At 44.4% G+C, this 25,992-nt stretch overlaps 1 protein-coding gene across 1 annotated transcript in view; it reads right to left on the reverse strand.

Annotated features, from left to right (window-relative positions):
- The window catches only part of CSTF3 (cleavage stimulation factor subunit 3), an 86,296-nt gene that overhangs the window by 14,552 nt on the left and 45,752 nt on the right, over nucleotides 1–25,992 (reverse strand). Inside the window, exons 4-10 of the mRNA XM_006110279.5 lie at nucleotides 8,506–8,538; nucleotides 8,026–8,123; nucleotides 4,864–4,930; nucleotides 4,741–4,775; nucleotides 4,510–4,636; nucleotides 1,227–1,304; nucleotides 849–1,011 (exon numbers count right to left, since the gene is read on the reverse strand). Coding sequence (XP_006110341.1) covers nucleotides 849–1,011; nucleotides 1,227–1,304; nucleotides 4,510–4,636; nucleotides 4,741–4,775; nucleotides 4,864–4,930; nucleotides 8,026–8,123; nucleotides 8,506–8,538 — 601 coding nt within the window. The remainder of the gene's footprint in view (nucleotides 1–848; nucleotides 1,012–1,226; nucleotides 1,305–4,509; nucleotides 4,637–4,740; nucleotides 4,776–4,863; nucleotides 4,931–8,025; nucleotides 8,124–8,505; nucleotides 8,539–25,992) is intronic.

Consider the following 25,992-nt stretch of genomic DNA (forward strand, 5'->3'; position numbering starts at 1 on the left):
TATAATACTATAATACTTAACACTCCTTTGTTTCAGTTTCCCTAGCCTCTAAATGGAGATCATCTTTCCCCCTCCTGGAGAAGCCCTCTGAGATCTTTGTAGGCAATGCACAAATTAGTACTACTACTACTATCATTGCCTACAAGGTACCCATGGAAGTATTAAACCATCTCCTGCTTCTGATATCAGTCTCCCCACCAGATAATTAGCCTTCTGTTGATTGCTATTTCTCCAATTTTCATTGAGAAAAATTATACTCCTCCCCAGCACACCTGGCTCCATCATCTAAATTAGCACTGAAAGGATCAACTCCAGGATTGGTAAACAATCACATCTACACAGGTAATCACATATTTGCAAGATTTCAAAGGCATTTAAACAGGAAGGGCACAACCTGCAATCACAGGTGCCTCTGAGAGCCCACAAGGACTAAGCAGCCCCAACCAGCCTCCTTCACAGTGGAAGAGGTACAGATGGTCTAAAAACTTCATAGGTAGCAGGGACCGCAATTAGCCTTCCTCCACAAGGTGCAAAACAGGAGCTGCGATTCATCACCCCCTACCTCCACAGGTAAATCACTGCTACTACTAAGGAAGGGAGAAAGTCTTCCTAATACCTGCAGCCCAAATAGACTTTTAAAGGCACAAGAAATACCATTCTTGAAAGGTCACATAGTTCGAGAATGGAGATTAATGAAGGGAAAAAACCATGATTTGACCAACTCAGGACACAGTATGATCACTGTTAATGTTAAGAACATTTTATTTCTTCAGTTAAAGGTCACTCTCAATTCTCAACAATAATTCTGAACATACCGCAAAGTTTCTAAGACAAATATCTGATCTTACCTCTTTTTGTTATGAGAGTTTGGTCTTCTGTGCGCAGTGGATTACTCTTTTCCCACTGGATATATTTCTTCCACATGTCTACCTGTTGAGCTTCTTGGGGAGTATTCTGGGGTGGTACGGAGGGAGCATTGCGATCCAGACCTTTCATAACAGTCTCATATTCCTGAAGAAGTAGATAATGTTTTAGGTTATAGAGAGAAACAGACATCGTGGAAGTGACTGCTTATGGCTATACTTTGGCATTTTTATCCTATGAAAGCATCAGTTATGTCAGCCTACCAAACAAGATGCTGAACTTGAGAACATTAACAAGGCTTAATACTTTCAGGCTTTTAAGGAATTAAACAATGTAAACACGAAATGAGCAGGAATCTGTACCTTGGCCACACGTCTAGCGTTCATATAATCTCTACTCCGATCTTCAATCATTTTTTTAGCTAAGTGAATATTGATTCCCTGGGGAGAAAAATAAAGAGCAATTGAAAAGATACAGTTTTACAAAAACATGCAAACAACTGAATTTTATCTCAAAGAAAGAGAATGGGCACTGGAAAAAGACGTAAAACCATTTAAGAAGGTTCAATAAAAGTCTTGTAGAAAGGTATGGACATCTGAAAACAAATAACTCCAAGTAAATGTATGGTAAGTGGAATTACAAAGTTAGGTAACAAATAAGGTAATGTAAGCAAGCTGTATTTGGCAAGTATTAGTCATTTACATCACAAAATATTTTATTTTTTACTTCTAAAACACACATGCCTTAAGTGATGTTGGACCGTACAGGAAGAATCCAGACTGAAACTTCTAAAAATTAAAACTAAAAACGTTACGTACAAATTATGGGACATAAAACTGAAATTTTGCCAGTAAATAATGACCAGTCCACAGTCAGTCACAATTCCTTTCCTCATTCCCCCTTGTCCTTTACCAAGCGAAGCTTTAAATTCCCTCCAAGTAGGCTCAGCTCCCTTGGCCAGAACACTGCAGGGGTCAGAGCCAAGACCCTGGTCACTTCTACCTCTCCCTGCTCACCTGTGAGGGGGTTAAGAGCAAGAGCTCCACAGAATCTGCTCTGCCTCATGCATACAGATTGGCAATCTCGGTACTCAAGAACAGCTGTTCTCAACCGCCAGTCTGCAGACCAGCAGTGGGCCATGAACTCCTGTCTGATGGGCTGTGGCACGTTTCCAGGCCATGCCCCCAGCTTTTATTTAGTTCCACTCTCTGGGGTTCCCAGGGAAATCCTTCCTGCGCACTTCAGGCGTCAACATGGTGAGTGGGGTGACTGGTAGCTGGGTACTGTAACGGACAGTAGGAGTGCCATCCAGCACCCAGTGACTAAAGGGTTAAACTCAGGTAGCTAGCAAAGGTATTGGTCAGGGGGCAGGGAGAACCAATCAAGATAGAGGATTGAAATCTGATTTGGATATAGGTTCTCTACCGGCTTTCTTTGTGTGGGAGAGAAAAGCCAGGAGCTAAGACACACAGAACGATTTAAATCCAGGCAGAACTACCATGCCTCCCAAGAAATTTGGGACATCGGAGGGGACTGAACAAAGAAAAGATTGGAAATAAGTAAAAGGAAAAGTGCATCTAGTCGCATTCAGGGTAATTTTTCTTTATTTTGTGGTTTGGTTTGAACTGCTCTGTGTGAATCTATGCCTCCCCTTCCCATTTACTATCTAGCATTGTGCCCAGAGACTTTTCTCTGTGCTTCATTTTCCTTAGTTCCTCTGTAATATCTAGCAACCAAGTATGCTTTATCGAGTATATCCCTTGTTTTGTAATAAAAATCACTTGTTTTAAGGCGATTATTTAATTCTTATGTCCCGGAGGGTCTGTCTATCTGTGTGTATCTGCATGCCTCTGACTGGGAGGTCAGCTACTAAAAACTGCAGCTTATTTTCCTCATTTCTCTTTACAAGTTCTTTAGGGCAAAAGAGCTTGGGGTACACACCCGGGGGTGGGTTCAAGTGATCACCCCTGATTTTTTTAAGGATGATAAATCATTTGATGAGGGCAGAGATTCCCCAAAATCTGTGTAATAGGACTCTGGGGGGAAGTTTTTGTAACCAGTGCCTGTAGAGGCAAGGTTTTTTTCCCCCTTTTGAGCTCTTTGCGGGCCCCATCTTCTGCACTCAGAGTGGGGAACAGCCCTGACAGGTGTGCTGCAGCTGGAGCCGGGACCATGATGAGGCTGTCCCTACTGGGGCTCCAGCTCCAGATCTGGCGATCACTACATGGCCCAGCAGGTGGGGCTGAGTGCCAGGTGAAGGGCAGCTGCTCCTGAAGCCCCGTTGTCCTTCCACCCTGCTCAGCAGGAGCCTCCCCCGGCCTCCAGCTGCTCCCAGCCATCAGGTACACACGTTGTTATTATGCATTACTAAGTGCATAGGAAAGTATGCATGTGCAGAAAGTGTCAGCACTATCCGACCTGTTAGTAATTAAGGATGTTAAAAGGAGAATATCTGGCTAACCGTATATACAAATTGTATCAACTATAGGATTAGCTGATAAGCGCCATTCTGCAGAGCCGCAGCAGGGGTAGCTCCAGAAGCTGACCTGAGCTGGGACTGAGCGTTTCTGGCTCATGCCACCTCTAGAGCCACCTGTGCTGTGGCGCTGCATTTTAAATGTAATAAGAGCCAATGGGCTCTTACCACATTTAAAATGCAGCGGTACAGCAACCAGCGCGAGCTGGGACTGCTCGGTCCCAGCTTGTGCTGAGTCCAACAGCTGTCGGCTGCGAACAGGGATTGCTTGGGGAAGCAACTAGTCAAGTCACTATTCAACTATCCGAAAAGCATTTACTTATAGGACAGTCGACTGGTCGCTTACATCTCTAGTTAGCACTGCCTCTAATTCTGGTGCCAAATTGAGGCAAAAGGTTTGGAGTGGAGAATACCCTTTAACAAGTATTAGCAACTATTGTATTTTTTGTTTTTTTAAATGTGTGTGTGCAGTAGTTTTTCAAATTCTTGTTAACTATCATGTACCCCCCTCCTTTGATTTGCCTGATATACTATGGGCTAAAATGACCATAACAAATATGCAAGTAAAGTAATTACCATAATGAAGATACAAATATATGAGTTTGCCAGTCTGGGGTATAAAAAAGGTTGGGAACCACTGTGCAAGTAGGTGAGTAGGCTTTGTAGACATTTATTCCCTTAGGTGGGAACATAGAACAGGTGCCCCTTAAATACATTCATTAACTTTAAATGTCTGAAAACGATAAATCATATTCTTTAAATGGAAGGAAACTCCCTCTATATTTGCTAATTTAAATGCCTTACACATCTGACAATTAATTAAAGGCATAAATTGGACAAGATCTTGCAAATGTTACTGTCTCCTACAAACTGCTGAACACCAAACTCCTACTGAATTCAGGCCATAAGGGAACTCAGTGGAAATATAACAATCCCACTGAATGTTTAGCAAATAAGACCCTGAACACCTTATTTAGATATTCAAAGGGCTCATGGCTTTTTTGACCCTTCACAATGGCTGTCCATCTTAAATATGCATTGCACTACCATTATCTGCTGCACACATATATAGGGTGGAGACAATTCTGGGAAGAATCTTAAATAATTTTTAAGACAGGATTTTCTAAACAAACCAGAAATCAAAAACAAGTTTTATTTTTTTAAATTACCTCTTCATATTTGTTATAATCCCTCCAAAGTTGTTCAATGTTGATCATTGGATTCACACAACCTCGCTGATAAACCCTACGAACTGCTGTTATCCTTTGGTTTTCTGCATAAGATCCAACTGCCTCTCTAAACAGTCAAGCGAAACATCAACATGTCAGGATTACAACTCTATAATTTGTATAAACATTAAGATTACATGAATTCACTTAGAAATACTTAGAAGTACTTACACGCCTTTCAAAAAATTTATGTAATCCACCCAGATCTATGTGGGGGGAAAAAACAACATAAAAGATGAAAACAACAAACATTTAGTAATCAGAAATAAATATTAATTAGATAACAAAACATACCTGGTATGACATGATTTCCATGCCAATTTTATCCAGAGCAAAGTCATATGCCTGAGCCATTTTTTCTCTGGAGGGGGAGAAAAAAAGCATAATATTTAAAACATTCAGTGCTAAGACTAGGTTTTAGTAATTTTAAAAAATAGTATTTATTTAAAATGTGCTTTTAGCAACAAATTCTAAATATATATTTACATAAAAGAGGCTAGTGGGGTAAAACAGATGTTTGGTTTCCTTACATTCCTGGTATTATTATTCTGTATTCAGACAAGTACCACAAGCAAGAAAGTTAAAAGGAAAACTGTAGCTGGCCTAGTGCGCGGAAGGCAGTACATAGTGCTCTCGTGTGCCTGGGGCTCTCTCCTCTTAACTGGAGCTCACATATGTCACATGCACCAGGAAGAAAGGATATGGTCAGTTGTTCTATAAATATCCTTTGCCCACTGATTTACTTAGTTGCAATATCTGAAAGCAAGGGAGTTTGACTACCTCCGCGGATTCCTGAGCAGGGTGGCGGGAAAAGGGGAGCAGCCTCCAAAAAGGGGCAGGGCCTCAGGCAGAAGGGGCAAGGCTGCAGCAGCCACTCCTCCACACCACGTGGAACATGACACGCTATCCCTTCCCCACAGCCCTCAGAGCTGCACAGAGCCTGTAGAGAGGCATGCCAGTGGCAATTTAAAGGGCCCAGGACTCTGGCCACTGCCACAGTACCAGTGGTGGCAGTTTGGAGCCCTGGGCCCCCCTTGGATTCGCTGGGCCCTGGGGCAACTGCATCCATCTGCCCCCTCTTGTTGGTGGGCTTTCTTGTACGAGACTGACAAACTGTAGAGGAGGGCTAAAAGGAGGGATTTCCTATTAAAAAGCCTGAGTGGAGCAGCTTTTGAGACTTCCTTCTTCCCCTCTATTAAAAGAGTTTCTTTTTAATAATCAAAAACATTCCATGGATTTTTTTTTTTAATTTTTCAGCCATGAACCCCTTCTTATCCCAACAAAAATTGTAATTTTGTTTCACTTTCCCTTTTCCATCTTCCCCATTTCCCTTTTCATTCCCATCCCCAGACATTTCACCACTGAAAACAGATGACAAAAGAAGGGGAAAAAGCAAACACAAAATGTGATTTTTCATTTTTATTGAATTTGTTTTACATTAAAAATTCTGGTTTTTGTTAAATGTATGCATGATTTTTAACAGCACTAGTAATGCATACAGAATAACTTGGCTAAGTGATAACTAGGTGGAGAGAATAAGTCAACAGCATACAGCTATTTACAATGTAAATACTAAGGCCGTGTCTACACTACAGGTTGAACCTCTCTAGTCCTGCACCTTCGGGATCTGACCGGTGCCAAACCAGAAAATGTGCCAGCCCACAAAATGGCAATGCTGCTAGACAATATTGACAACACTTCCACTGTTTATTGGGCTCTTAGAAGACATTTAGGGGTAAAGTAGAGCTAAATAACAGCACAGAGCACTGAGAGCCAGGACTGGTGGCTGTGAACACACTTTATGGGACACCAGGAAACTTGGCCACATCCATGAGAAGTAGACATCCAGCTAAACAAAATCATGCCAGATCACAGATGTTGCTGGACCAGACAAGTGCCTGACTAGTGAAGTTCAACCTGTACAGACATTGCAACAGCACAGCTACAGCATTGTAGCTATGACACTGTAGTGCCGTAGTGCAGACACTTCCTGCATCAGGAGCTTTTCCACTGGAATCAGTAATACATCTCTCCAAGTGGCAATAGCTGGGTAAACAGAAGTATTCTGCAGTAACCTAGCCACATCTACATCAGGGGCTAAGTTAGCTTAATTACAGTGTTTCAGGAGTGTGAATTTTTCACACCTCTAAGTGCCACAGCTATGTGACCTAACCTTTGTTGGCCACACCTAAAGATAGAGATGAATTATTTAGTGCAGTACACAGGAGTATGAACAGAAACAATGGGAAGAAAGAAAAGTTTAAGATGAATATCCAAAAATTCTTCCTGACACCATCGTGTATTAATTACTAGAGTAGTCTTCCCAGGCCTTGTCTAAGCAAGAGTTCTTCAGGGCTGTTCCCACCTCAAATATTGTATCTTGATTAAAGTTAACACTTGAGCTTTATTACTTGAACATCCTAGTGTACAAAAGGCTCCTATTTGCTCTTTGTGATGGGGTGAGGTCACAGAAGACCCCCTGGGGGTGCTTCCCAGGGTACTGACAAAGCCACTGCCACTCGCCTTTCTGCTTTCTAGGGCTTCTTGCTACCCTGGTCTCCCACAGCCAAGACAGAGAGCTGAGATCGCTGCCCCCCCCAAAGAGCGGTACAGACACTGGTTCCTTCCTTTGGGTGTGTCACGCTAGCCAAAGACAAAGACCCTGGTAAGCTCCCCATGGTTTTATGGATTCCCTTTCACATGGGAAAGTTACCTGGCCAATCCCTACCAGTTAGGGATGTCACATGACAACCACTGCTAAGACTTAAAGGACAAAAGAGGGTGTGTTTACATATGATTGCCCACACACTGAGGTGTCCCAGCATTGGAAACACCCTTGATGGCTTTCCTTTGCACATTTAAAACCACAAACCATTCCATGCTCCATATATCTAACGTTACACACAAGAATGATACACGCACCAAAATAAGATACACAGATCCAGTGGATTATGACATGAAGATTGATAGATTACAGGAGATAATTTATCCAAAGCACCTCTAAGTTAGGCATATCTGTTTCCACAAGACCATTTTCTAAAAGCATGGGGGTGGGGGTTCGTCACATCCTCACTGATCAAGAAGTTACATTAGGTTAGACAAGGCAATATATGATGTAAGATAAAGAACAATCCCTCATTAACAGGGAGATGGACAGGACAATCTAGTAGGTCTTTTCCATCACTAATGTCTCTAGCTGCCCCAAAGAAGCAACCTTATCTGTTATTTTATATGCAGCACAAGCATGGCAATTGCCTACCAGAAAGAATCAAGGGGTGTATCAGACAAAATGTTCTTGGAACAGAACACAAGAGATATCTTATAGACCCATTATGATCAACTCTCCAGGTTCAGAGGCAGGTTTTCCAGGACAGAATCCATGTTCAATGCTTTGTAAAGGAAAAGAGAATCATCATAAAAACTAAGTCAGAATTTAGAACAAACCATTTTACTTACTTGTAACTGGGTAACTTTCCCTTGGTTTCACGTACATATGAAAGGTAACACTTCCATAAATCAATGTGTAGCACCTTCATAAGGCATCTCTGAAACAACTATTAATATATGGAGAAAATATGATCAGGAATCTAAGATCACAAATTAGGCTTTTATATTATTTCTTTGGTAAGAATATCTTCATGTTAGGTATTGAGAACTGAAGGGGTATAAAATGCAGGACAGTTCTGGTGACCCAAACTAATTATAGTGGGTTGAAAACCCACTTTAGTGATCATACTTCTAAGGTATCCTTGGATAAACTATGTAAAAAGAATGACAAATATTCAATGCAAGTTGCAGTTCTTTCCAATCTACTAATCCAGCCTAATGAGTTGACAACACCTGATCTCCTTATAAGTATAATATTTTATATTTAAGGTCCTTTTAAAAACAAAATCTTAAACATTACACAAGAATAGAATTTATTAAAGGACTCACCTTTTCTACTTTGTCGTAATTTTTTGCTTTAATCTGTACAGAAACAGAAAATAATATATTGGAAAAATTCTACTTTTAAGGTAAATTTTACATATGTAGTGGTGAAACAGTTTCATTTGCCTCCTTTTGTCTAGAGTACTAATGGGTTTTAGTCCAGTGTTCTATCTACTAGGTCACACTGTCTCTCTGTGTAATTATTATTCATTGCATAGACTGAACCTCTCTAATCCGGCATGAGCATCCTCGGGAGCTGACTGATGCTGGACCAGAGAATCTGCTGGAGGTCAATATTGTCTAGCAGCATTACCAATCACCTTCCACCGCTTACTAGGGATGTAAAATCACATTTACTTGGCTAACTGGTTAAGCATATTGTGTAACCAGTTAACAGATTAAATGGGGGGTCCACACGGGGGAGGGGCTGCTCCAGCGCACACTGGTAAATCTTAATTGGTAAACCTCGCCTGCTAAGGGTGAGGCTTACTGGTTAACAGGTTAAAACCTCACATCCTTCCTAGGGATGTTAGTATCTAATTGTTTGCACAATTAACTGATAAGAGCAGATGTATTCGTTAATCCTAATGGTTTCACACACACTCCCCCTTTGCTGCCTCTGTATCACTAGCAGCAGGTGTGGAGGCAGGCAGGCGCCAGTGCCCATGGGGAGCTGGCTTTTAAGATGGCTCCCTGTGCATGCAGGCTCCTGCAGAGCCACCTGTCCCCCCTTCCCCTTCTGCCTTCCACAGAGGCAGCAGCGCGGTAGGGGGCAGGCAGAAGCAAGTACACACAGGAAGCTGGCTTTCAAGCTGGCTCTCTGTGCATACCAGCAACCACGGAGCAACCTGCTTCCCACATTCCTTCCCCCCCTGTCTCTGATAGAGAGGAAGCAGAGTGATCAGATGCTTGCAGGGAGCCAGCTTAAAAGCTGGGTCCCTAAAAACACCCACTCCCGCCTGCTCTCCTGCATTTAAATGTGTAACCGCTAAAAATGTCAGCAGATAAACGTTTACACAAATACATGATTATTAACACCCCTAGTCCCTGCTTCTTACACGACATTTAGGAGTAAATTAGAGCTAAGCAACAACACAAAACACGAAGAGGCAGGACTGGTGGCTGTCAACAAACTTTAGGGGACCGTGGGAAACTTGGCCCCACCCATGATAAGTGGACATCCAGGTTAACTAAAATCATGCCCAACCACAGATGCTGATGGACCAGAGAGTTCCAGACTAGAACTGTTCAACTTGTACAAGAAGCCTCTCTTTTTCTTAGCTATTTTGGTTCTTAGAGCTAAGTCTCCATTGTCTTCACAGACTTCCAACAGGACCAGAATTTTGGCCTTAATGGGTACCCTTACTTATATTCTGTATTGGAAGTCAAATTTTCAAAGCTGGACACTTACTTTAAGGTGCTAAATTATGCACTCAAGTGCATAGAATAGTCACTGGTTATCGAAGTGCCCATCTGATCATCCAGGTAAGATTCTGGGTGTCCCAACTTAACTACCCTCGTTTGAATCTTGAGCTAAATGGGTCATTTCATTTATCAATCTAGTATAGTTCTGTATTTTATTGCTAGCAAACATTACTGCATTATGCTGAAAAGTGTATTTCTTAAAATAATCCTCTCGAAATGTTCAGACAAGAGTTGGCTGAATAACAAGTACTTCTGATTAAAACCAGTAAATTCAGCTCTCTCTCTCTCACTTGCCACATTATTTATCATTTGCAAGTATGTTTGCAAATCTACAGATTTCAGCATGAGCAATTATTCATCCTAACTCCATACCAGAATAGGGATATTTTCCTGTTAAACATTTCAGTCATTCCATTAGGAAGCAGAAATATCCAGGGTGTTGTGTGATCACTCACTCACTGACTGAACCTGATTTCCGAGTAGACAGAGTAATCCGTTTGCAAATTATTCAGGAAATATTTACAAATAATGAATATATTAGAAATATTAAGGATCAGTTTGTGAATGTTACAAGCAGGAAAAGGGCTATATTTGCCTACTAGTTTTATGTGAAATAAGGAATCTGCTCTATATTTTAGAACAAAATTCCACTTTTCAATTAATTTTGGAACTAATCTTACATTACTAGGAAATTACTGTAAACTACCAAAACCATAAACCCAAACCAGTAGAGTTCAACTTTCAACCCATAAATATTTATATTTTCACAGAGCATAGCAACAATCTCTATGTGAGGTTGCTAGTGACCTACTAGATTAGCAGTCTTTTGGTTTCACCTTGATTTCCACTGGCCAGGAAACAAATGTTCCTGGTCAATATATTTATAAAGTAAACCACAACAAAGAGGGAGAAAATTACAATGCTGCAATTCCCAAAGACCCCAATCAGGATCAGAGCCCTGTTGCTTTAGATCAGGGCTGGACAGTAAACAGCTCATCTCCAAACACAATTAAGACCATGTTCCATGACCCAAAGAGAGAGGGGCTAAAAAAGAACTCTACCAAGAAATCACAGAAAAACACCAGTGCTTTTCACAAGCAAAATGGAGACCATCTGTAACCTGTAGTTGACGTATGTATTATAAATAATGGACCACTCTGAAATGAGTAATTCAACTCTCACGGTGCCAGAATAGCACATTAGATAGAGGCAGCAAGGTGGGGGGAGAAGATGGAGATACTTAAAAGCAACAATGCTGCATGGAGCCCGGGATCAGCTGCTCCATGCGGCGCTGCTGCTTTGAATGCCGCAGGGAACTCAGGGACGGGCTCCTCACAGCATTTCAAAGCGGCAACACTGTGTGGAGCCCAGGATCAGCTGGGGAATCCCCACATGCAGCGTGACAGCTTTGAAATGTACATGATTATTAAAATATAATAATTCCTAGCAGGGGCTCTTGTGCATTTCAAAGCAGAAGCGCCCGTGTGGAGCCTACAATCAGTGGGACTTCCCGCTGCCCCCGAGCTCCGCGTGGCGTTACGACTCTGAAATGCACAAGTGCCCCCGCTGGGGCTCTTGTACATTTCAAAGGAGGAACACGGAAGTGCTTATTGACTAGCTGACTAGCAAATTAATCGCTACTTAACATTCCTACTTTAAAGGTTAAAATAAACGAGATATTAAAAGCAATTAATAAACCCCAATATCCAGATTTTGACATTGATCAATGACAGCAGATCCCCTTTGCAGGCTGAACGTGGCACCCCCCTGCTTAATACTTAAGCCCTGATTTTTAAAGTTTTTTGTGTGCACCTATCAAAGGTTGCCTCTCCTTCCTTGACCTGACCCTGCCACCAGTAGCACGCTGGAGCTGGTGCTACTGAAACAGATTTGCAAATGCAGGAAACATGCCTTTTTCAGTACCTGGCCCACAGCTCTGGAACTTCTTTTCTTCAAGATACCAGTTCATCATCGATTTTATGACCTTACCTTTCACTCTTAACACTACTCTCTTAGCACTTCATTTCATACAATAACAGCCCAACAGACAGTAAAACACAAACCCAAGTAGCAGTCTCACAGCACTGCACAAACATAGGATAGCAATTATAGTTTTACTGACTGCTTTAACTATAAATGTATTGCCTCTCATGACACTAATATGCATGTGGTAAATAGATGCAGCCAATTTTAAGGCTTCATTTACAGGGCAGGCTGAGCTATGTTCAGGTCCACAGACTAGTAAACTCTAGCCACACAGGTACACATGGGCTACATTTGCATATATATGCTATTAGCTGCATTATGCTTTAAAACGGAAGGAAGTCCAAAAATGCAAGTTACATCTGTGCTAGAAAATTGTATGCTTGCAGTAAAATAAGGATCCCTAAATCAAAACTAACAGAAATTATTTAGCTTGACCAGCCAAAAGAATAAAATACTCAGTTCCTGAAATTCAGGCTTAGACATAGCCAGAATCTTATTTCTCTTTGAAGTTTTAAAGCCACTGCCTATTCAAGCTTATGAAATGAATATATTATTCTATCCTATTTAATTAACAGTCTCATATAGCACTGTATATTTCAGACCTTTCTCTTTCATTTGATTTTAATATATTCATGGCTCTTATTTATAGCCATTAAACATTATAGAAAGAGTTCATACTTCCATGGAAAATTTGCAAAGATCCTATTTTCATTCTTTTGCATTTGGAGAGAAGTGCTGGAATATTTAAAAGTAAACAAAAAGTTTGCACTGTAAATCCCATTGCTCCTGTTTCTTCAGTGCTTTCAAAATTTTACCCTTTAGCTAAGGAGTCATGGGATCAAAGCTCTTGGCCTTTTCTCATTCTCTCTGAGGAATAAGAATCCATCAGAACATAGTAGTTTTAATGTAAATGTACATTCATTTCTTATTTTTAAACCCCAAGATAATAAGTATTATAAGAGCTTGTAGGAGGAGGGTCTTCTAGTCTTGCAGAAGGCCTCGAATAAACAATGCTATTTATACACTCTGCTACCATACATTAATTTAGTTTCCACAGGCGGGGAAACAGGGATTTTGATCAAGTTTTGAAATATTATTTTGGGTTCTAAGCTCTTAACAGGTGTATCAGAGGTTCTAGTTACCTTTGCATCCTCTTGCAATTCATCTGAATCACTCTCTCCTGCTGAATCTTCCTGTGAGCACAACCCTAGCTTCCATTTATTCTCCCTAGCCTTGCAAAACAAGATTACCTGTAACTGTTGTTCTTCGAGAGATGTTGCTCATGTCCATTCAAATGAGGTGTGTATGCGCCGCGTGCACGGTTCCCAGAGTATTTTTTCCCCAGCAGTACCCATTGGGCCGGCAAGTCACCCCCTGGAATGGCGCCGCTATAGTGGAGCATAAGTACCCCTGCCAGCCCTCCCCCTCCTCAGTTCCTTCTCGCCAGAAAAACTCCGACGCAGGGAAGGTGGGGGAGAATCGAATGGACATGAGCAACACATCTCGAAGAACAACAGTTACAGGTAAGTAACCTTGTTTTTTTCTTCGAGTGGTTGCTCACGTCCATTCAAACGAGGTGACTTCCAAGCTATCCCACCCGAGGGGGGTCTGAGCCACCTCTTAGCGAAAACAGAACATCTACACGGGTACGTAACCAAGAATCAGAATTTTAATCGAGAACGCAACCAACAGAACATAGCACAGGAACTCAGGAGAGGTACGTACAGCAGATATGTAACACATTAATCTCCCTCCCATTTTTTTTTTTATTTACAGAATGGAACCTAATACAGCGGAACCCAGCACAGCATCTTCCCTCGCCTGTTGGGTGACGCATAATGCTCTGTGAACGTATGGACTGAGGACCATGTGGCCGCTCTACAGATCTCAAGTATCGGGACTTGGGCCCCAAAGGACACAGACAAAGCATGTGCCATAATGGAATATGCTAATACTCTGAGCGGCTCCCTGTGTGCCAGAGCATAGCACTCCCAAATACACGAGGAGATCCATACCGACAGCCTTTGGGCTGACACTGGCAGCTTTTTCACTCATTCAGCATAGGCAATAAACAACTACAATGACCTATGAAAGGGTTTCGTTCTATCTATATAAAATGCTAAAGCCCTTTTTGTGTCAAGGGAATGCAATGCCTGCTCCTTAGGGGGGAGCGGTGCTGTTTGAGAAAGTGTATGTCCTGTGACATGTGGAAGGCCGACACCACCTTGGAGAGAAATGCTGGGTGGGGCCACATCTAATCCTGTCTGCCAAAAATACCAAGTACGGAGGTTCCACCATCAGGGCACGCAGTTCTGACACCCTGTCTACTGACGTGATGGCCACTATAAATGCCTCGAGAGACAGGAACCTAAGCGGGCAGAACACCAGGGGCTCAAAGGGAGGATCCATGAGTTTCGTCAGCACCAAGTTGAGGTCCCACTGGGGTATAGGGGCTCTCACATGTGGGAATAATTTGTCAAGACATTTTAGGAACCTTTTGGCTAGGGGGTCTGCTAACAGCGATCTGCCCCGAGATCCCTCATGGAACGGTGTCAGGCACGCTAAATGCACCCACACTGACAACGCAGACAGGCCTGCCTGATGTAGTTCCAACAAGTAGTCCAGGACCATGGCGACAGGGGCCTGGGAGGGACAGATTCCCTTTCCCAAGGCCCAGACCGAAAACCTTTTCCATTTGGCAGCGTAAGACAACCTGGTGGTTGGTTTCCGACTATCCAGGAGAACCTCCTAAACCCCTTGCAAGCAAGCCCGCTCAGGTGGTTTCAGCCATGGATAAGCCTTGCTGTCAAATGGAGGAACTTGACATCCGGGTGGTACAGGATGCCCCCCTCCCTGGTCTGAGTGACTAGATCCGGGGTCAGCAGCAGATGATATGGTCTGGCTCTCGTCATTTCCCACAGGATGGGATACCAAAACTGCCTGGGACAGTCCGGGGCTATCAGGATCACCCATGACCTGAACAGCCTGATTCTGGTAAGCACCTTGGGAACCAGGGGGAACAGTGGAAACGCATACAATATCCCCCCCGTGGCCATGGCGAGGTCAGGGCGTCCTCTTTCCATCCTGCTCCCAAGCCTACGAGAGAGAAGTACTGGGGACATTTCCTGTTCCCCACAGTGGCAAACAGGTCCACCTGGGAATGACCCCACCCCTGGAAGAGATGTGTCAAAACCTCCTCCTTCAGACACCACTCGTGGACTCTGAAGGACCTGCTCAGTGAGTCTGCCAGCGTATTTATGCAGCCTGGCAAGTAAGCTGTTTGCAACTGGATGCCGTGGGCTATGCAGAATTCCCACAGGAGAACCGCCTCCCCCTTGTTTGTTTATACAGAAAAGAGCTGCTGTATTGTCCAGCAGTACCGAGACCAACTTCCCCGAGAGCATGGTCAGGAACACCTTGCAAGCCCTCCGGACCGCCCTCAGCTCTCTCACATTTATATGCAACTGTCTCTCATGGGGGGCCCACAACCCTTGCGTTCTGTGACTCTGAAGTATGGCCCCCCAGCCATCGTCGGATGCATCGGTGATTAGTCAGACCTATGGCAGTTCTGTCCGAAAGGCAACCCCTGTGCACACCTCGCTCTCCAGAGTCCACCAAAGGAGAGAGGTGAGGATGTTCTGAGGCACGGTGAGGACCTGGTCCCAGCCCACTCTGGCCTGGTTGAACAACCTTGCTAACCATGCCTACAGTGGTCTAAGCCTCAATCTGGCGTGTCTGACAACATAGGTGCAGGCTGCCATTTGTCCGAGAAGCCTCATACAAGACTGCACTGTCGTCAATGGGGACTGCCGCAGGTTGGACACCAGGCTCCCGACTGCCTGGAACCTGGATGCCAGGAGATAAGCATGCCCCGTCCTGACATTCAGGGTGGCCCCCACAAACTCTATGTCCTGAGCCGGTGTCAACTTCAACTTTTCCTCATTTATGACAAGGCTGAGTCTGTCAAAAAGTGACCACGCCAGCCTTATGTGCGCGACCACCTGGTCTCTCGACTGACCCCTGATGAGTCAGTTGTCCAAGTACAGAAAGACTTGGACTCCAAGCCTCCTGAGGAAGGCCGCCACCACTGCCATACATTTCGTAAACACCCTTGGCACTGTCGAGAAACCGAAGGGGAGGTCAGCAAACTGGAAATGGCAGTGGGATACCACAAAGCGGAGGAATCTCCTGTGGTCTGGCCAAATTGCAACATGAAACTAGGCTTCCTTCAAATTCAGGGCCATATACCAATCTCCCTTGTCTAGCACTGGAATGATGGAGGCTAGGGTCACCATCCTGAACCTCTCTTTCCTTATGTGCTTGTTGAGGTCTCTGAGGTCTAGGATAGGCTGAAGCCCCCTTTTCGGCTTGGGAATGATAAAATACCAGGAGTAAAACCCCCTGCCCTCTAGATGGGAAGGGACCCTTTCTACTGCTCCTTTTTCCAAGAGCGCGAGGACCTCCTGCCTGAGGAGGGCCTTGTGAGAAGGGACTCTGAAGAGGGACAGGGAGGGGGAAAGGGAAGGGTGGGAACCCAAGAACGGGATAGAGTACCCCCTGGGAGATTACGTCCAGCACCCATATGTCCGAGGTGATAGCCAACCAGGCCTGGGCAAAGTGGGACAAACGGTCCCCAAAGGGAGGAGAGATGGTAGGGATTGGTATGCGATCTCCAAGAGCACCTTCAAAATGGCTGCTTGGGTTGACAGGGAGAGGGCCGAGTGGTGCTCCTGCCCACATCTGGGCGAGGTGAACGCCGCCTATTGCGGGTCCCACAGTTCAGCGCATTGGCGAAACCCCCAGCAGGGCCTCAAGGTCTACTCCTCCAATAGTCTGGGCGCTGAGACGTATTTGCTTGTCTACTCGTCAGCTGCCTGCGCTGAGGTGCTGGCGTATGGATACTCAACGACCTAAGTGTCGATCTGGTATCTTTAAGGCTATGAGGCCTGGAGTCAGTATTCTCTGCGAAAAGGGCTTTCCCATCGAAAGGTAGGTCCTGTATAGTGGACTGCAAGTTCAACGGGATCCCCGAGACCTGTAGCCAGACGCTACGCCGCATTACCACCCCGGATGTTATGGTCCTGGTGGCCGAATCTACTGCTTACAGGGATGTGCGGGCTATGGTTCTACCCTCTGTAGCCAGGACGGAGAACTCTTGCCTGTCCTCCTAGGGCAACCGGTTGCAGAACTTCTCCATCGCTTGCCAGCTGTTCTAGGCATAGCGACTGAGCGTTGCTTGCTGGTTGGCAATGTGCAATTGTATCCCTCCGGTCGCACAGACCTTGCGCCCCATCAGGTCCATGCGCTTAGGGTCCTTCGCCTTCAGAGATGGACCTGAATGCCCTTGCCCCTCTTTCTGTACTGTTGCCTGGACCACAAATGAACCAGGCACAAGGTGCGAGTAAGTGTTCATGCCCCGTCTGGGGGACATAACTCCTCTGAACACCCCTGAGTGTTGGAGATATGGATGCCAGCGTCTGCCACAGTGTGTTAGTAATTTTTGCCACTGTTTTATTCAGTGGCAAGGCCAGTTTGGCCGGGGCATCCTCGGTGAGGATGTCCACCATCGGGTCGGACTCCTCAGTCACCGGCTCTACTGGCACCCCCAGGTTTGCCGCACGTCGGCGAAGCAGCTTCTGGTGCAACCTGGCTTCCATAGCCAGCATAGATGGGGCCGGGTCTGCCAGGGCCTCATCTGGAGAGGACGAGGACGATGACTCTCGACTTGGGACTGGTTGCTCCAACACCACTGGTGCAGAGTCCGGCTGCTACGGCACTACCAGCTGCTGCTGGAGATCAGCGAGCGGCTCCTCCACGTTGGGGTGCCCCCGAGGGCTGGCTCCCCTGGGTGATAGCGGGGCTCGGGACAATGAGGCAGACGGTGTGGACTGCCTAAGCAACCCACTGGCCAAATGGGAAGGCGGAAGCGGTCCCTGCCATTGATGGTAGGCCCAAGGTGTCCAAAAGGGCCAGGGCTGCTGCACCTGTGGTGGCCACGTCTGCCCGAACCCCTGCGGTACTTGTTGGTGCCGAGAATGAGATCGGTACTGTGATGACGGGTGGGATGAACCTGCAGAGCGCAGGGATTCCGCCTTGGATTCAGAGGACAGCTCTGACGCCAACCATGGCGGTGTCGCAGAGGGTTGCCCCTGTATCGCGCCAGGTCTGAATTGCGCCATAGACTCCGGCTTCCTGGCATGCATGCGGGGCTGCGGGTGGGGTAACTGTGGCACCAGGCCGCTAAAACCCACCTGGTGTGGTGGCACCAATCCAGGGGCCCGAGCCGAAGCCAGTGGTGCCGACACAGCCGGTGCCAGTGCCTGAAGTGGTGTCAGTGCCTGAGGCGGTGCCAGCACAGCTGATGGGACCACAGGCCTCATGAGTGCCGGGAGCGGTGCCCAAGATGTCGATGGGGCGGGGGATGGCACCGGCCGCACTACCTCCAACGGTGGTGCTGATACAGGCTGGCCCCGCACACCTGGTGCCAGCAACAAGGGCTGCTCTCCCGACTCTACCGGTGCCAGCCAGGGTCCTGGAAGTGGGGAAATCACTGATGCCCCCAAGGCTTCCAGTACCGAAATCGAAGACCCCTCCGAGGAAAGGGGGGAAGGAGGTGAGGCTGTCAGCTCTATCAGTTCATTAGCCACCTCCAATGTCTCCGGAGTGGAGGGGCAATGGGTCGGGATAGGTACGGGGCTCCTGGCCCTGTGTGAGGTCTCCCTCCTCTTCTGCACCCCCTTATGCTGAACAGGCGAGGACGTTGCCAGAGAATGCCTGTGTCGGTCCCCATGGACCTTCCGTATGGGTGATCTCCCCCTGGAGTCCTTCACCTGTTTTGGTGCCAGGGACTGAGAATGGTACCGCGGTGCGGGGGAGGCTGGAATGTGGTTCCCGCACCGAGACTTCTCTGGAGGGCACGGGTTGGAGTGCCGACTACATCAGGAGTAACTTTAGATGGGAATCTCTTTCCCTCTTGGTGCGAGGCTTAAACTCCCGGCAGATTTTGCAGGAATCTGTGAGGTAAGATTCCCCCAAACACTTAGGCTACGTCTAGACTGGCATGATTTTCTGGAAATGCTTTTAATGGAAAAGTTTTCCGTTAAAAGCATTTTCGGAACAGAGCATCTAGATTGGCACGGATGCTTTTCCGCAAAAGCACTTTTTGCGGAAAAGCGTCCGTGCCAATCTAGACACGCTTTTCTGCAAAAAAGCCCCGATCGCCATTTTCGCAATTGGGGCTTTTTTGCGGAAAACAAATCTGAGCTGTCTACACTGGCCCTTTTGGGCAAAACTTTTGCACAAAAGGACTTTTGCCTGAACGGGAGCAGCATAGTATTTCCGTAAGAACACTGACAATCTTACATGAGATCGTCAGTGCTTTTGCGGAAATTCAAGCGGCCAGTGTAGAGAGCTGGCAAGTTTTTCCGGAAAAGCAACTGATTTTCCGGAAAAACAGGCCAGTCTAGACACAGGCTTAAGGTACTGGTTGTGGGGGTCTCCTTTGGGCATAGGCTTAGCACAAGCCACACAAGGTTTGAAGCCCTGTGGGCCCGGCCTCACCATCCCCCATCGGGGGGGGGGGGGGGAGTGTAAAGGACAACTATCTACTAAGTGCCTAACAACTACTTAAATACAAAGAACTGCCAAAGGCAACAGTAAACTAGCTGGGATCTGCACAAGACAGCAGGTGCCAACGATCGTCACAAGCGAAGGAACCGAGGAAGGGGAGGGCAGGCAGGGGTACTTATGCTCCGCTCTAGTGGCACCACTCCAGGGGGCAACTTGCCAGCCTGATGGGTACCGCTGAGGAAAAAATGCTCCGGGAACTGTGCATGCAGTGCGCACACACCTCATTTGAATGGACATGAGCAACCACTCGAAGAAGAATAGTGATCTCTTTTTCTTCATTAATGTCCAGTTTTCTTCATATTTAGTGGCCCTTCAGAAATAGCATTTACACAGGTTATTTTTCCTTTGTTTTCTCACTCATTTGCAGGGAATAAATTCCTTTACAAGTGGGACAAGGGATAGATGTTGAACTAAAATACTTACATGGGGTAGAAAGTACAGGTACCCATATTAGTTTCTCTCTCTCTCTCTTTTTTTTTTTTTTGCAGGCTCCCCACATCCCCAGTGATCTGATTCCCACTTCCTTCATTCCTGAACAAATACATTCAGGAACAAAGAGTAATTTAAACTGTGATAATTCAAAACATGAAAGTAGTATCAGACGCAATTTTAAAAAAGTAAAGATTGTGGGTCTGATTCTGCAGTTAATGTAAGACCAGCCATACTGGGTCAGACCAAAGGTCCATCGAGCCCAGCATCCTGTCTGCTGACAGTGGCCAATGCCAGCTGTCCCAAAGGGAGCAAACATAACAGGTAATCATCATGTGATCCTTCTGCTGTCATCCATTTCCAGATAAACAGAAGCTAGGGACACCATTCTTACCCATCCTGGCTAATAGCCATTAATGGACATAACCTCCATGAATTTATCTAGCTCTTTTTTTAACCCTGTTAAGTCCTAGTCTTCACAACATCCTCTGGCAAGGAGTTCCAAAGGTTGACTGTGCACTGCGTGAAGAAAAAACTTCCTTTTATTTGCTTTAAACCTGCTGCCTATTAATTTCATTTGGTAACCCCCTAGTTCTTATGTTATGGGAATAAATATATAACTTTTCCTTATTCACTTTTCACACCAGTCATGATTTTATAAACCTCTATCATATCCCCCCCTTAGTTTCCTCTTTTCTAAGCTGAAAAGTCTAAGTCATTTTAATTTCTCTTCACATGGGACCCATTCCAAACCCCTCAATTTTTGTTGCCCTTCTCTGCACCTTTTCCAATGCCAATATATCTTTTTTGGAATGAGGCAACCACATCTATACACAGTATGCAAGATGTAGGCATGCCATAGTTGTGTCTTGAACACTATGGCCAGGTCTACACTACAAAGAAAAGTCGGGAAAAGATACACAAATTGTGAACTGCAATTTGCGTATCTTTTTCTGCTTTTCTTCCGAAAGGTTTTTCCAACATTTGGCCCATCTACATGGGGCCAAATGTTAGAAAAAAACCCTTTCAGAACATTCCTTCTCTCATATAAAAGGAGGTTTACAGGGATGCTGACAAAACACACCCACTTTTCCAACATTTTTTTTTTTTTTTTTTCCGGAAAAGCAGATGTGCTCCTTGGACGCGGCAGAGCTTTTCTTCAATACCTCTGGTATCCCGGAAAAGCTCTGTAGTCTAGACGTACACTATAGAGTCATTCAAACCTGTGCAGTGAATGTAAACATCAGAACAGGGACAGTGTTCCCTTTAAGCTGCATGGCAGCACAACTTCACAGGCCCTGAGCCCTTGACTGGGCAGTGCTAATTAATCACCTATAAAGCTGTGCTCCTGTGCAGCGCAGAGGGAACACTGAACAGGAAGTTACAATCACTTTGCACAGGCATAAATGACTCCACAAAGTCCTCATTAGTGGAAAATTAGACACTACCATCCCACAAGAGTATGTTTTTAAACACAAAGTGCACAATACATACATCTCCCTTATTACATCTATAGAGAAGGCTGTGCATTATGATGCACCCAATAAGTATTTACTTAAAAAAAAGCAACTGGCCTCAGAAGGCATTTCCTGTTTTGACAGACAACTTAATATTTTTAACAAAAGAACATTTGAAAGTAGAACATGCCTCTGCTATCATATAACACCAGTAACGTGTGGTAAAAAGAATTCAGGTACAGGGACCTATCTACTTCCACTTCTCAAAGCTTCTCAGTATAATTGGAGCATTATGTTTATATAATGCCTCTTAAAATGTTTATCATGACACTTTACAGTTATGTTAACAAAAGACTTTCACTGGATGAAAATGTCCATGAAAGGTTTGATTCCATCCAATTTTTTAATTGAGGATGAAGGGGCATAACTGTTAATAGGTTTAAATGTTTCCAACGTTTGTAAAGTCTTGGAAGCCTGAAAAGGACTTCTTTATGATCTGGGCCTAATCTTACAATGTGTGTTGCGCATCTCCAGGAACTCCCATTAAAGACCAATGGAGCGCCCTCAGCATCTCCAAAGCAGGCTTACAGAGTCCTGCCTTTTGTCCTCTTCCATTAGGCCAACAGTGATTATTGACTCTTTTTTGTAATGTTGGAGAAGCCTATGGGTCTTGTTCTAGTTACTTCTACTTATTAAAGTAGACTCTCATCAAGATCAGCAGAAATAGGGATACCATTCTTAGAGCTGAGTACACGAATTAACTTCTCCCCCCCTGCTTTCTACCCAAAGGGGACATTTTTTCCTAAATGCTACAAGGGATCTAAACATTGAAATTTATATTTTCTTAAATATAATTCCTGATGTAGTCCACCATTTGGTCCCCAACTAACCAGAAACAGACACTGCTTTTGTATGCACATATGTGCATGACCAGCCCTACTTTCTGCATTCCCAAACTATATCGGCAAGAGGAGTTCAAGATAGGGACATAAGCAACTAGTCGATGATCCAATAAGCATAAGCAGAGAGAGGAAAGCAAGGGTGGGGAGCAGGAACTGGTGCTTGGGGGAGCTGGCTTAAAAGGCAGTTCCCCTCAGCACCGTCTCTGCAGGGGGCAGGGGAGGCAGAGGCATCCCTGCTGCTGCACCTCTCCCTTTGAAAGTATAAGAGCTGCCTGCAGTTCCTGTACATTTCAAAGGGAAGGAGGAACAGGATAGCGAGTGCCCCCAGTTATTCCATTGACTACTCAATTAGTTGATAATTAAATTTTGATTTAACAGCCCTAGTTCAATAGTTATGCTGATCGGCTGAATCCAGCCACCTGTGGAAGACAGGTTTTGCAGGTCATCTGTGACTTGACCTGTCAGTAGGATTAACCAGGCATAGCTGAAAGAACCGATGCAGACACGGGATTGCAAATTGCAGATAATCAGCTAATTGAGTAGTTGATGGAATTTCCATCAACTACTCAATTAGTCAGTAAGGAGGGGGGGAAGCTTGCTACCCATGCTGTGGCTCTGCCTTTTAAATGCAAGAGCAGCCTGGGGGTAGGAAAGAGAGGGACACTGAAGGCAGATGTGGGAGGGAGGCAGGGGAGGTCACGGTGGGGGTAGGGGCAGAGCATTTAAAAGGCAGTGACACAGTGGGGCAGACTGCATGCACAAGTACCTACCATGATCGAGGCCAAATCCCACGTATGCAGTCCCTACTTACATGACTTCTATATTCAGTATGAAGGGGATTAATGTAGTGCTGAGCTCAGCAACTGTGCTTTGCTAATTTATTGCTACCGCAAATTATGGGGCATTTTGACTGTTGCTTGGTAACAGCCAAAAGCTAACCAATAAAATCCTAAGGAGCAGTATTAGCCATCACTTCTTGGTGGACTCCTACCTTCACCAAAGCCAATGGGAGTTTGGCATTGATTTCCATGGTATCAGGATTACAACTCCTCTTTAAACAGCTCTACTCTTGTTTTCAATAAGTACTGAAGATGCTGGAACTGAATTCTTCCTTTAGGGAAAAAGACCTGCCTCCATTTTGTAGGCCATCAGGTTGTTTTTAGACTATTAATACAGGATTGCTGGGGGGTTGGGGGAGGGGAGGAAAAAGCAGGTAGGAGCATAACATGGACCAGATACTGCCCCCTTCTGGCTCAACCTTGCTTTGTGCCACTAAAAAAATGGAGAGAATAGCCACATCACCTGTGCTGGAGCTTCTCCACTGTGGTCCAGTTGCAAATTATACTAGAGATGGCATAGCCTCTATCACACCTACATCCCACTTTCAGATCTTGGCTTCAGGGCATTGTTAAGGGGTTGGGGGGGACAGCACAGAGGCAGAGCACACCATACTCTAGGGCTGTGTCTATACTATAGCCTGTTGCATAAAAACATATGCAAATGATGGGAAGTGTAGAATACTGCCACGCCCCAATTGCATAATTAATGAGGCTCTGTTTTTGTACAAGAGGGGGTTTTTGTACAAAAGCCTCTTGTGCAAAAATAGAACCTCAATTATGCAAGTGAGCCACAGTGATAGTCCACGCTTTCATTTGCGTATTTTTTGTGCAAAATGGGGGCAGTGTAGACATAGCCTAACTGTCCTAAACAGGTACAGTATCGAGCAGGAGCTAGGCTGCTTAACCTTGGTCAGGCTAGGGATGGCATACAACCAACCTCAAGATCAAGAGTCATAACCAACTCCTGATGATTCCTGCAGGCTATACTTAGAGAAGACTGGCTGCTCCAGGTTTTAATTTACTGTATGAAAAAAATGCTCATGAAGAATTAGTCTAAACATAATCCAGAAGGTAAATTTGCCACATTAAGGATCAGACAATAGAAATCTCAAGCCCTTTCTTTAAAATTCTTTTTGCTTCTTTAAATATTTTTAAGGTAGAGGCAGCCCTCTTTGGTTCAGGCTGCAATGGCTTGAAAGTTGACAAGACGAGAACAGCTCTAATATTTATTTGTACTATAAGATTCTCTTTTAATCTGGGTGCTACTGAGAATGGCAAATGTGAGTAAATGTGTAATGAAATCCATTCAGAAGAAAAAGTAATTTTAGAGTACATCAAAAATTTTAATTTTTACTCAAATGTTAAATAAAAAATTAAATCAAATAGACTTTTAGTACCTGATTGTAACCTCGCATCTTCATAGTAATTTCTGATTTACAAAGCTAAGAAATCAAAAGCAGGCCCTTTGGACTTACTAACTTTTACCAGGCTCTGAATCATTTTCTTCTCCAATCTAACATATAAAAACTTTTAAAAATATAAAACAGTAAAGCAACCGACAAACTATTTCTAAGGCATTTGCACCTAGCTAGCATCTTGCTGAACAAAGATCCGTGTGCAAGGACACCTAATCTTTATGAATTCTGAAGAACAGATTTAAGAGTAGATGTGTAAGCAAACTCTGTAAGATCCACTTGCACCCAAAGCTACCATATAAAGGACCCTGAGTTAGTGTGTAATGTACATGCTGAAGAGCCTAAAGAAGGTGTAAATTTAAGTAAGGAGATAGGATGTAAAAAGGTGGAAGTAAAAGTAGACCAATTTCATGCTTCCCTTACAATTTTTTTTACTCCTCAGGACAAATTAGATTATGTTAAATTATCAGAATCTTCAGTGGATCAAACTACAAAGCGATGGATAAAAAGTGGCCTGATTCTAATAGGAAACTTACTTGATATAATATATACATGTTTGGAAGGAGGCAGGGCAAAAAATGTAAATGGCAATTTAAACACACTAACATGGACCCTTAATATTTAAACAATAAGGGGTCTTTGAGGCAGCTATCACTGTAGACTATTTCATTTTTTATCATTGCAATCCTATTTTATGAAGATAATATTCAGTTTGAAATGAAGTTTAAAAAACTGAAATATATTCCTCTATTGCAGCTGTAATAAGGTGGGTAACATGAAGCCATTAGAGTAGAACTGTATTTGAATATTAATATTTAACACTTTACTAATATTCACAAAACATACTCATCACTTGTGTGAACTACACATTTCTATTTTATTGATGGGGAAACAAATGAAGTTAAGTGATATGTTCATGGACACAGGAAGACACTGACAGTCAGGATTCGAATTTTAGGAATCATTGATATAATTAATGTCATTTTAAGATTTAAAGAGACACTGCAAATTAAACTAATTCCAACTCTTTGTTGCTCGCGCTCTCTCCACACACACACACACACACACACACACACACACACACACACACACACACACACACACACACACACACACACACACACACACACACACACACACACACACACTTACTTGGCCTCCCTTCCTTTTTTACTTTCAATTGCTGTGTCTTGTCTTAGTCCAGATAATAAGCTCTTCAGGAGAGGGAACATCACTTTGTATTTCTACAGTTCTCAGAACTATAGAACCCCAGCGTGACTAGTGTATCTAAATGCTTCTGAAATCTTAGAATCATAGAACTGGAAGGGACCTCAAGAGGTCAGAATCTAGTCCCCTGCCTGCATGGCAGGACCAAGCATGGTCTAGATCAGGGGTGGGCAAAAGAGCCTCT

Source organism: Pelodiscus sinensis, chromosome 5 (assembly GCF_052426305.1).
Source record: "Pelodiscus sinensis isolate ZL-2025 chromosome 5, ASM5242630v1, whole genome shotgun sequence".
NCBI classification, from domain to species: Eukaryota; Metazoa; Chordata; order Testudines; family Trionychidae; genus Pelodiscus; species Pelodiscus sinensis.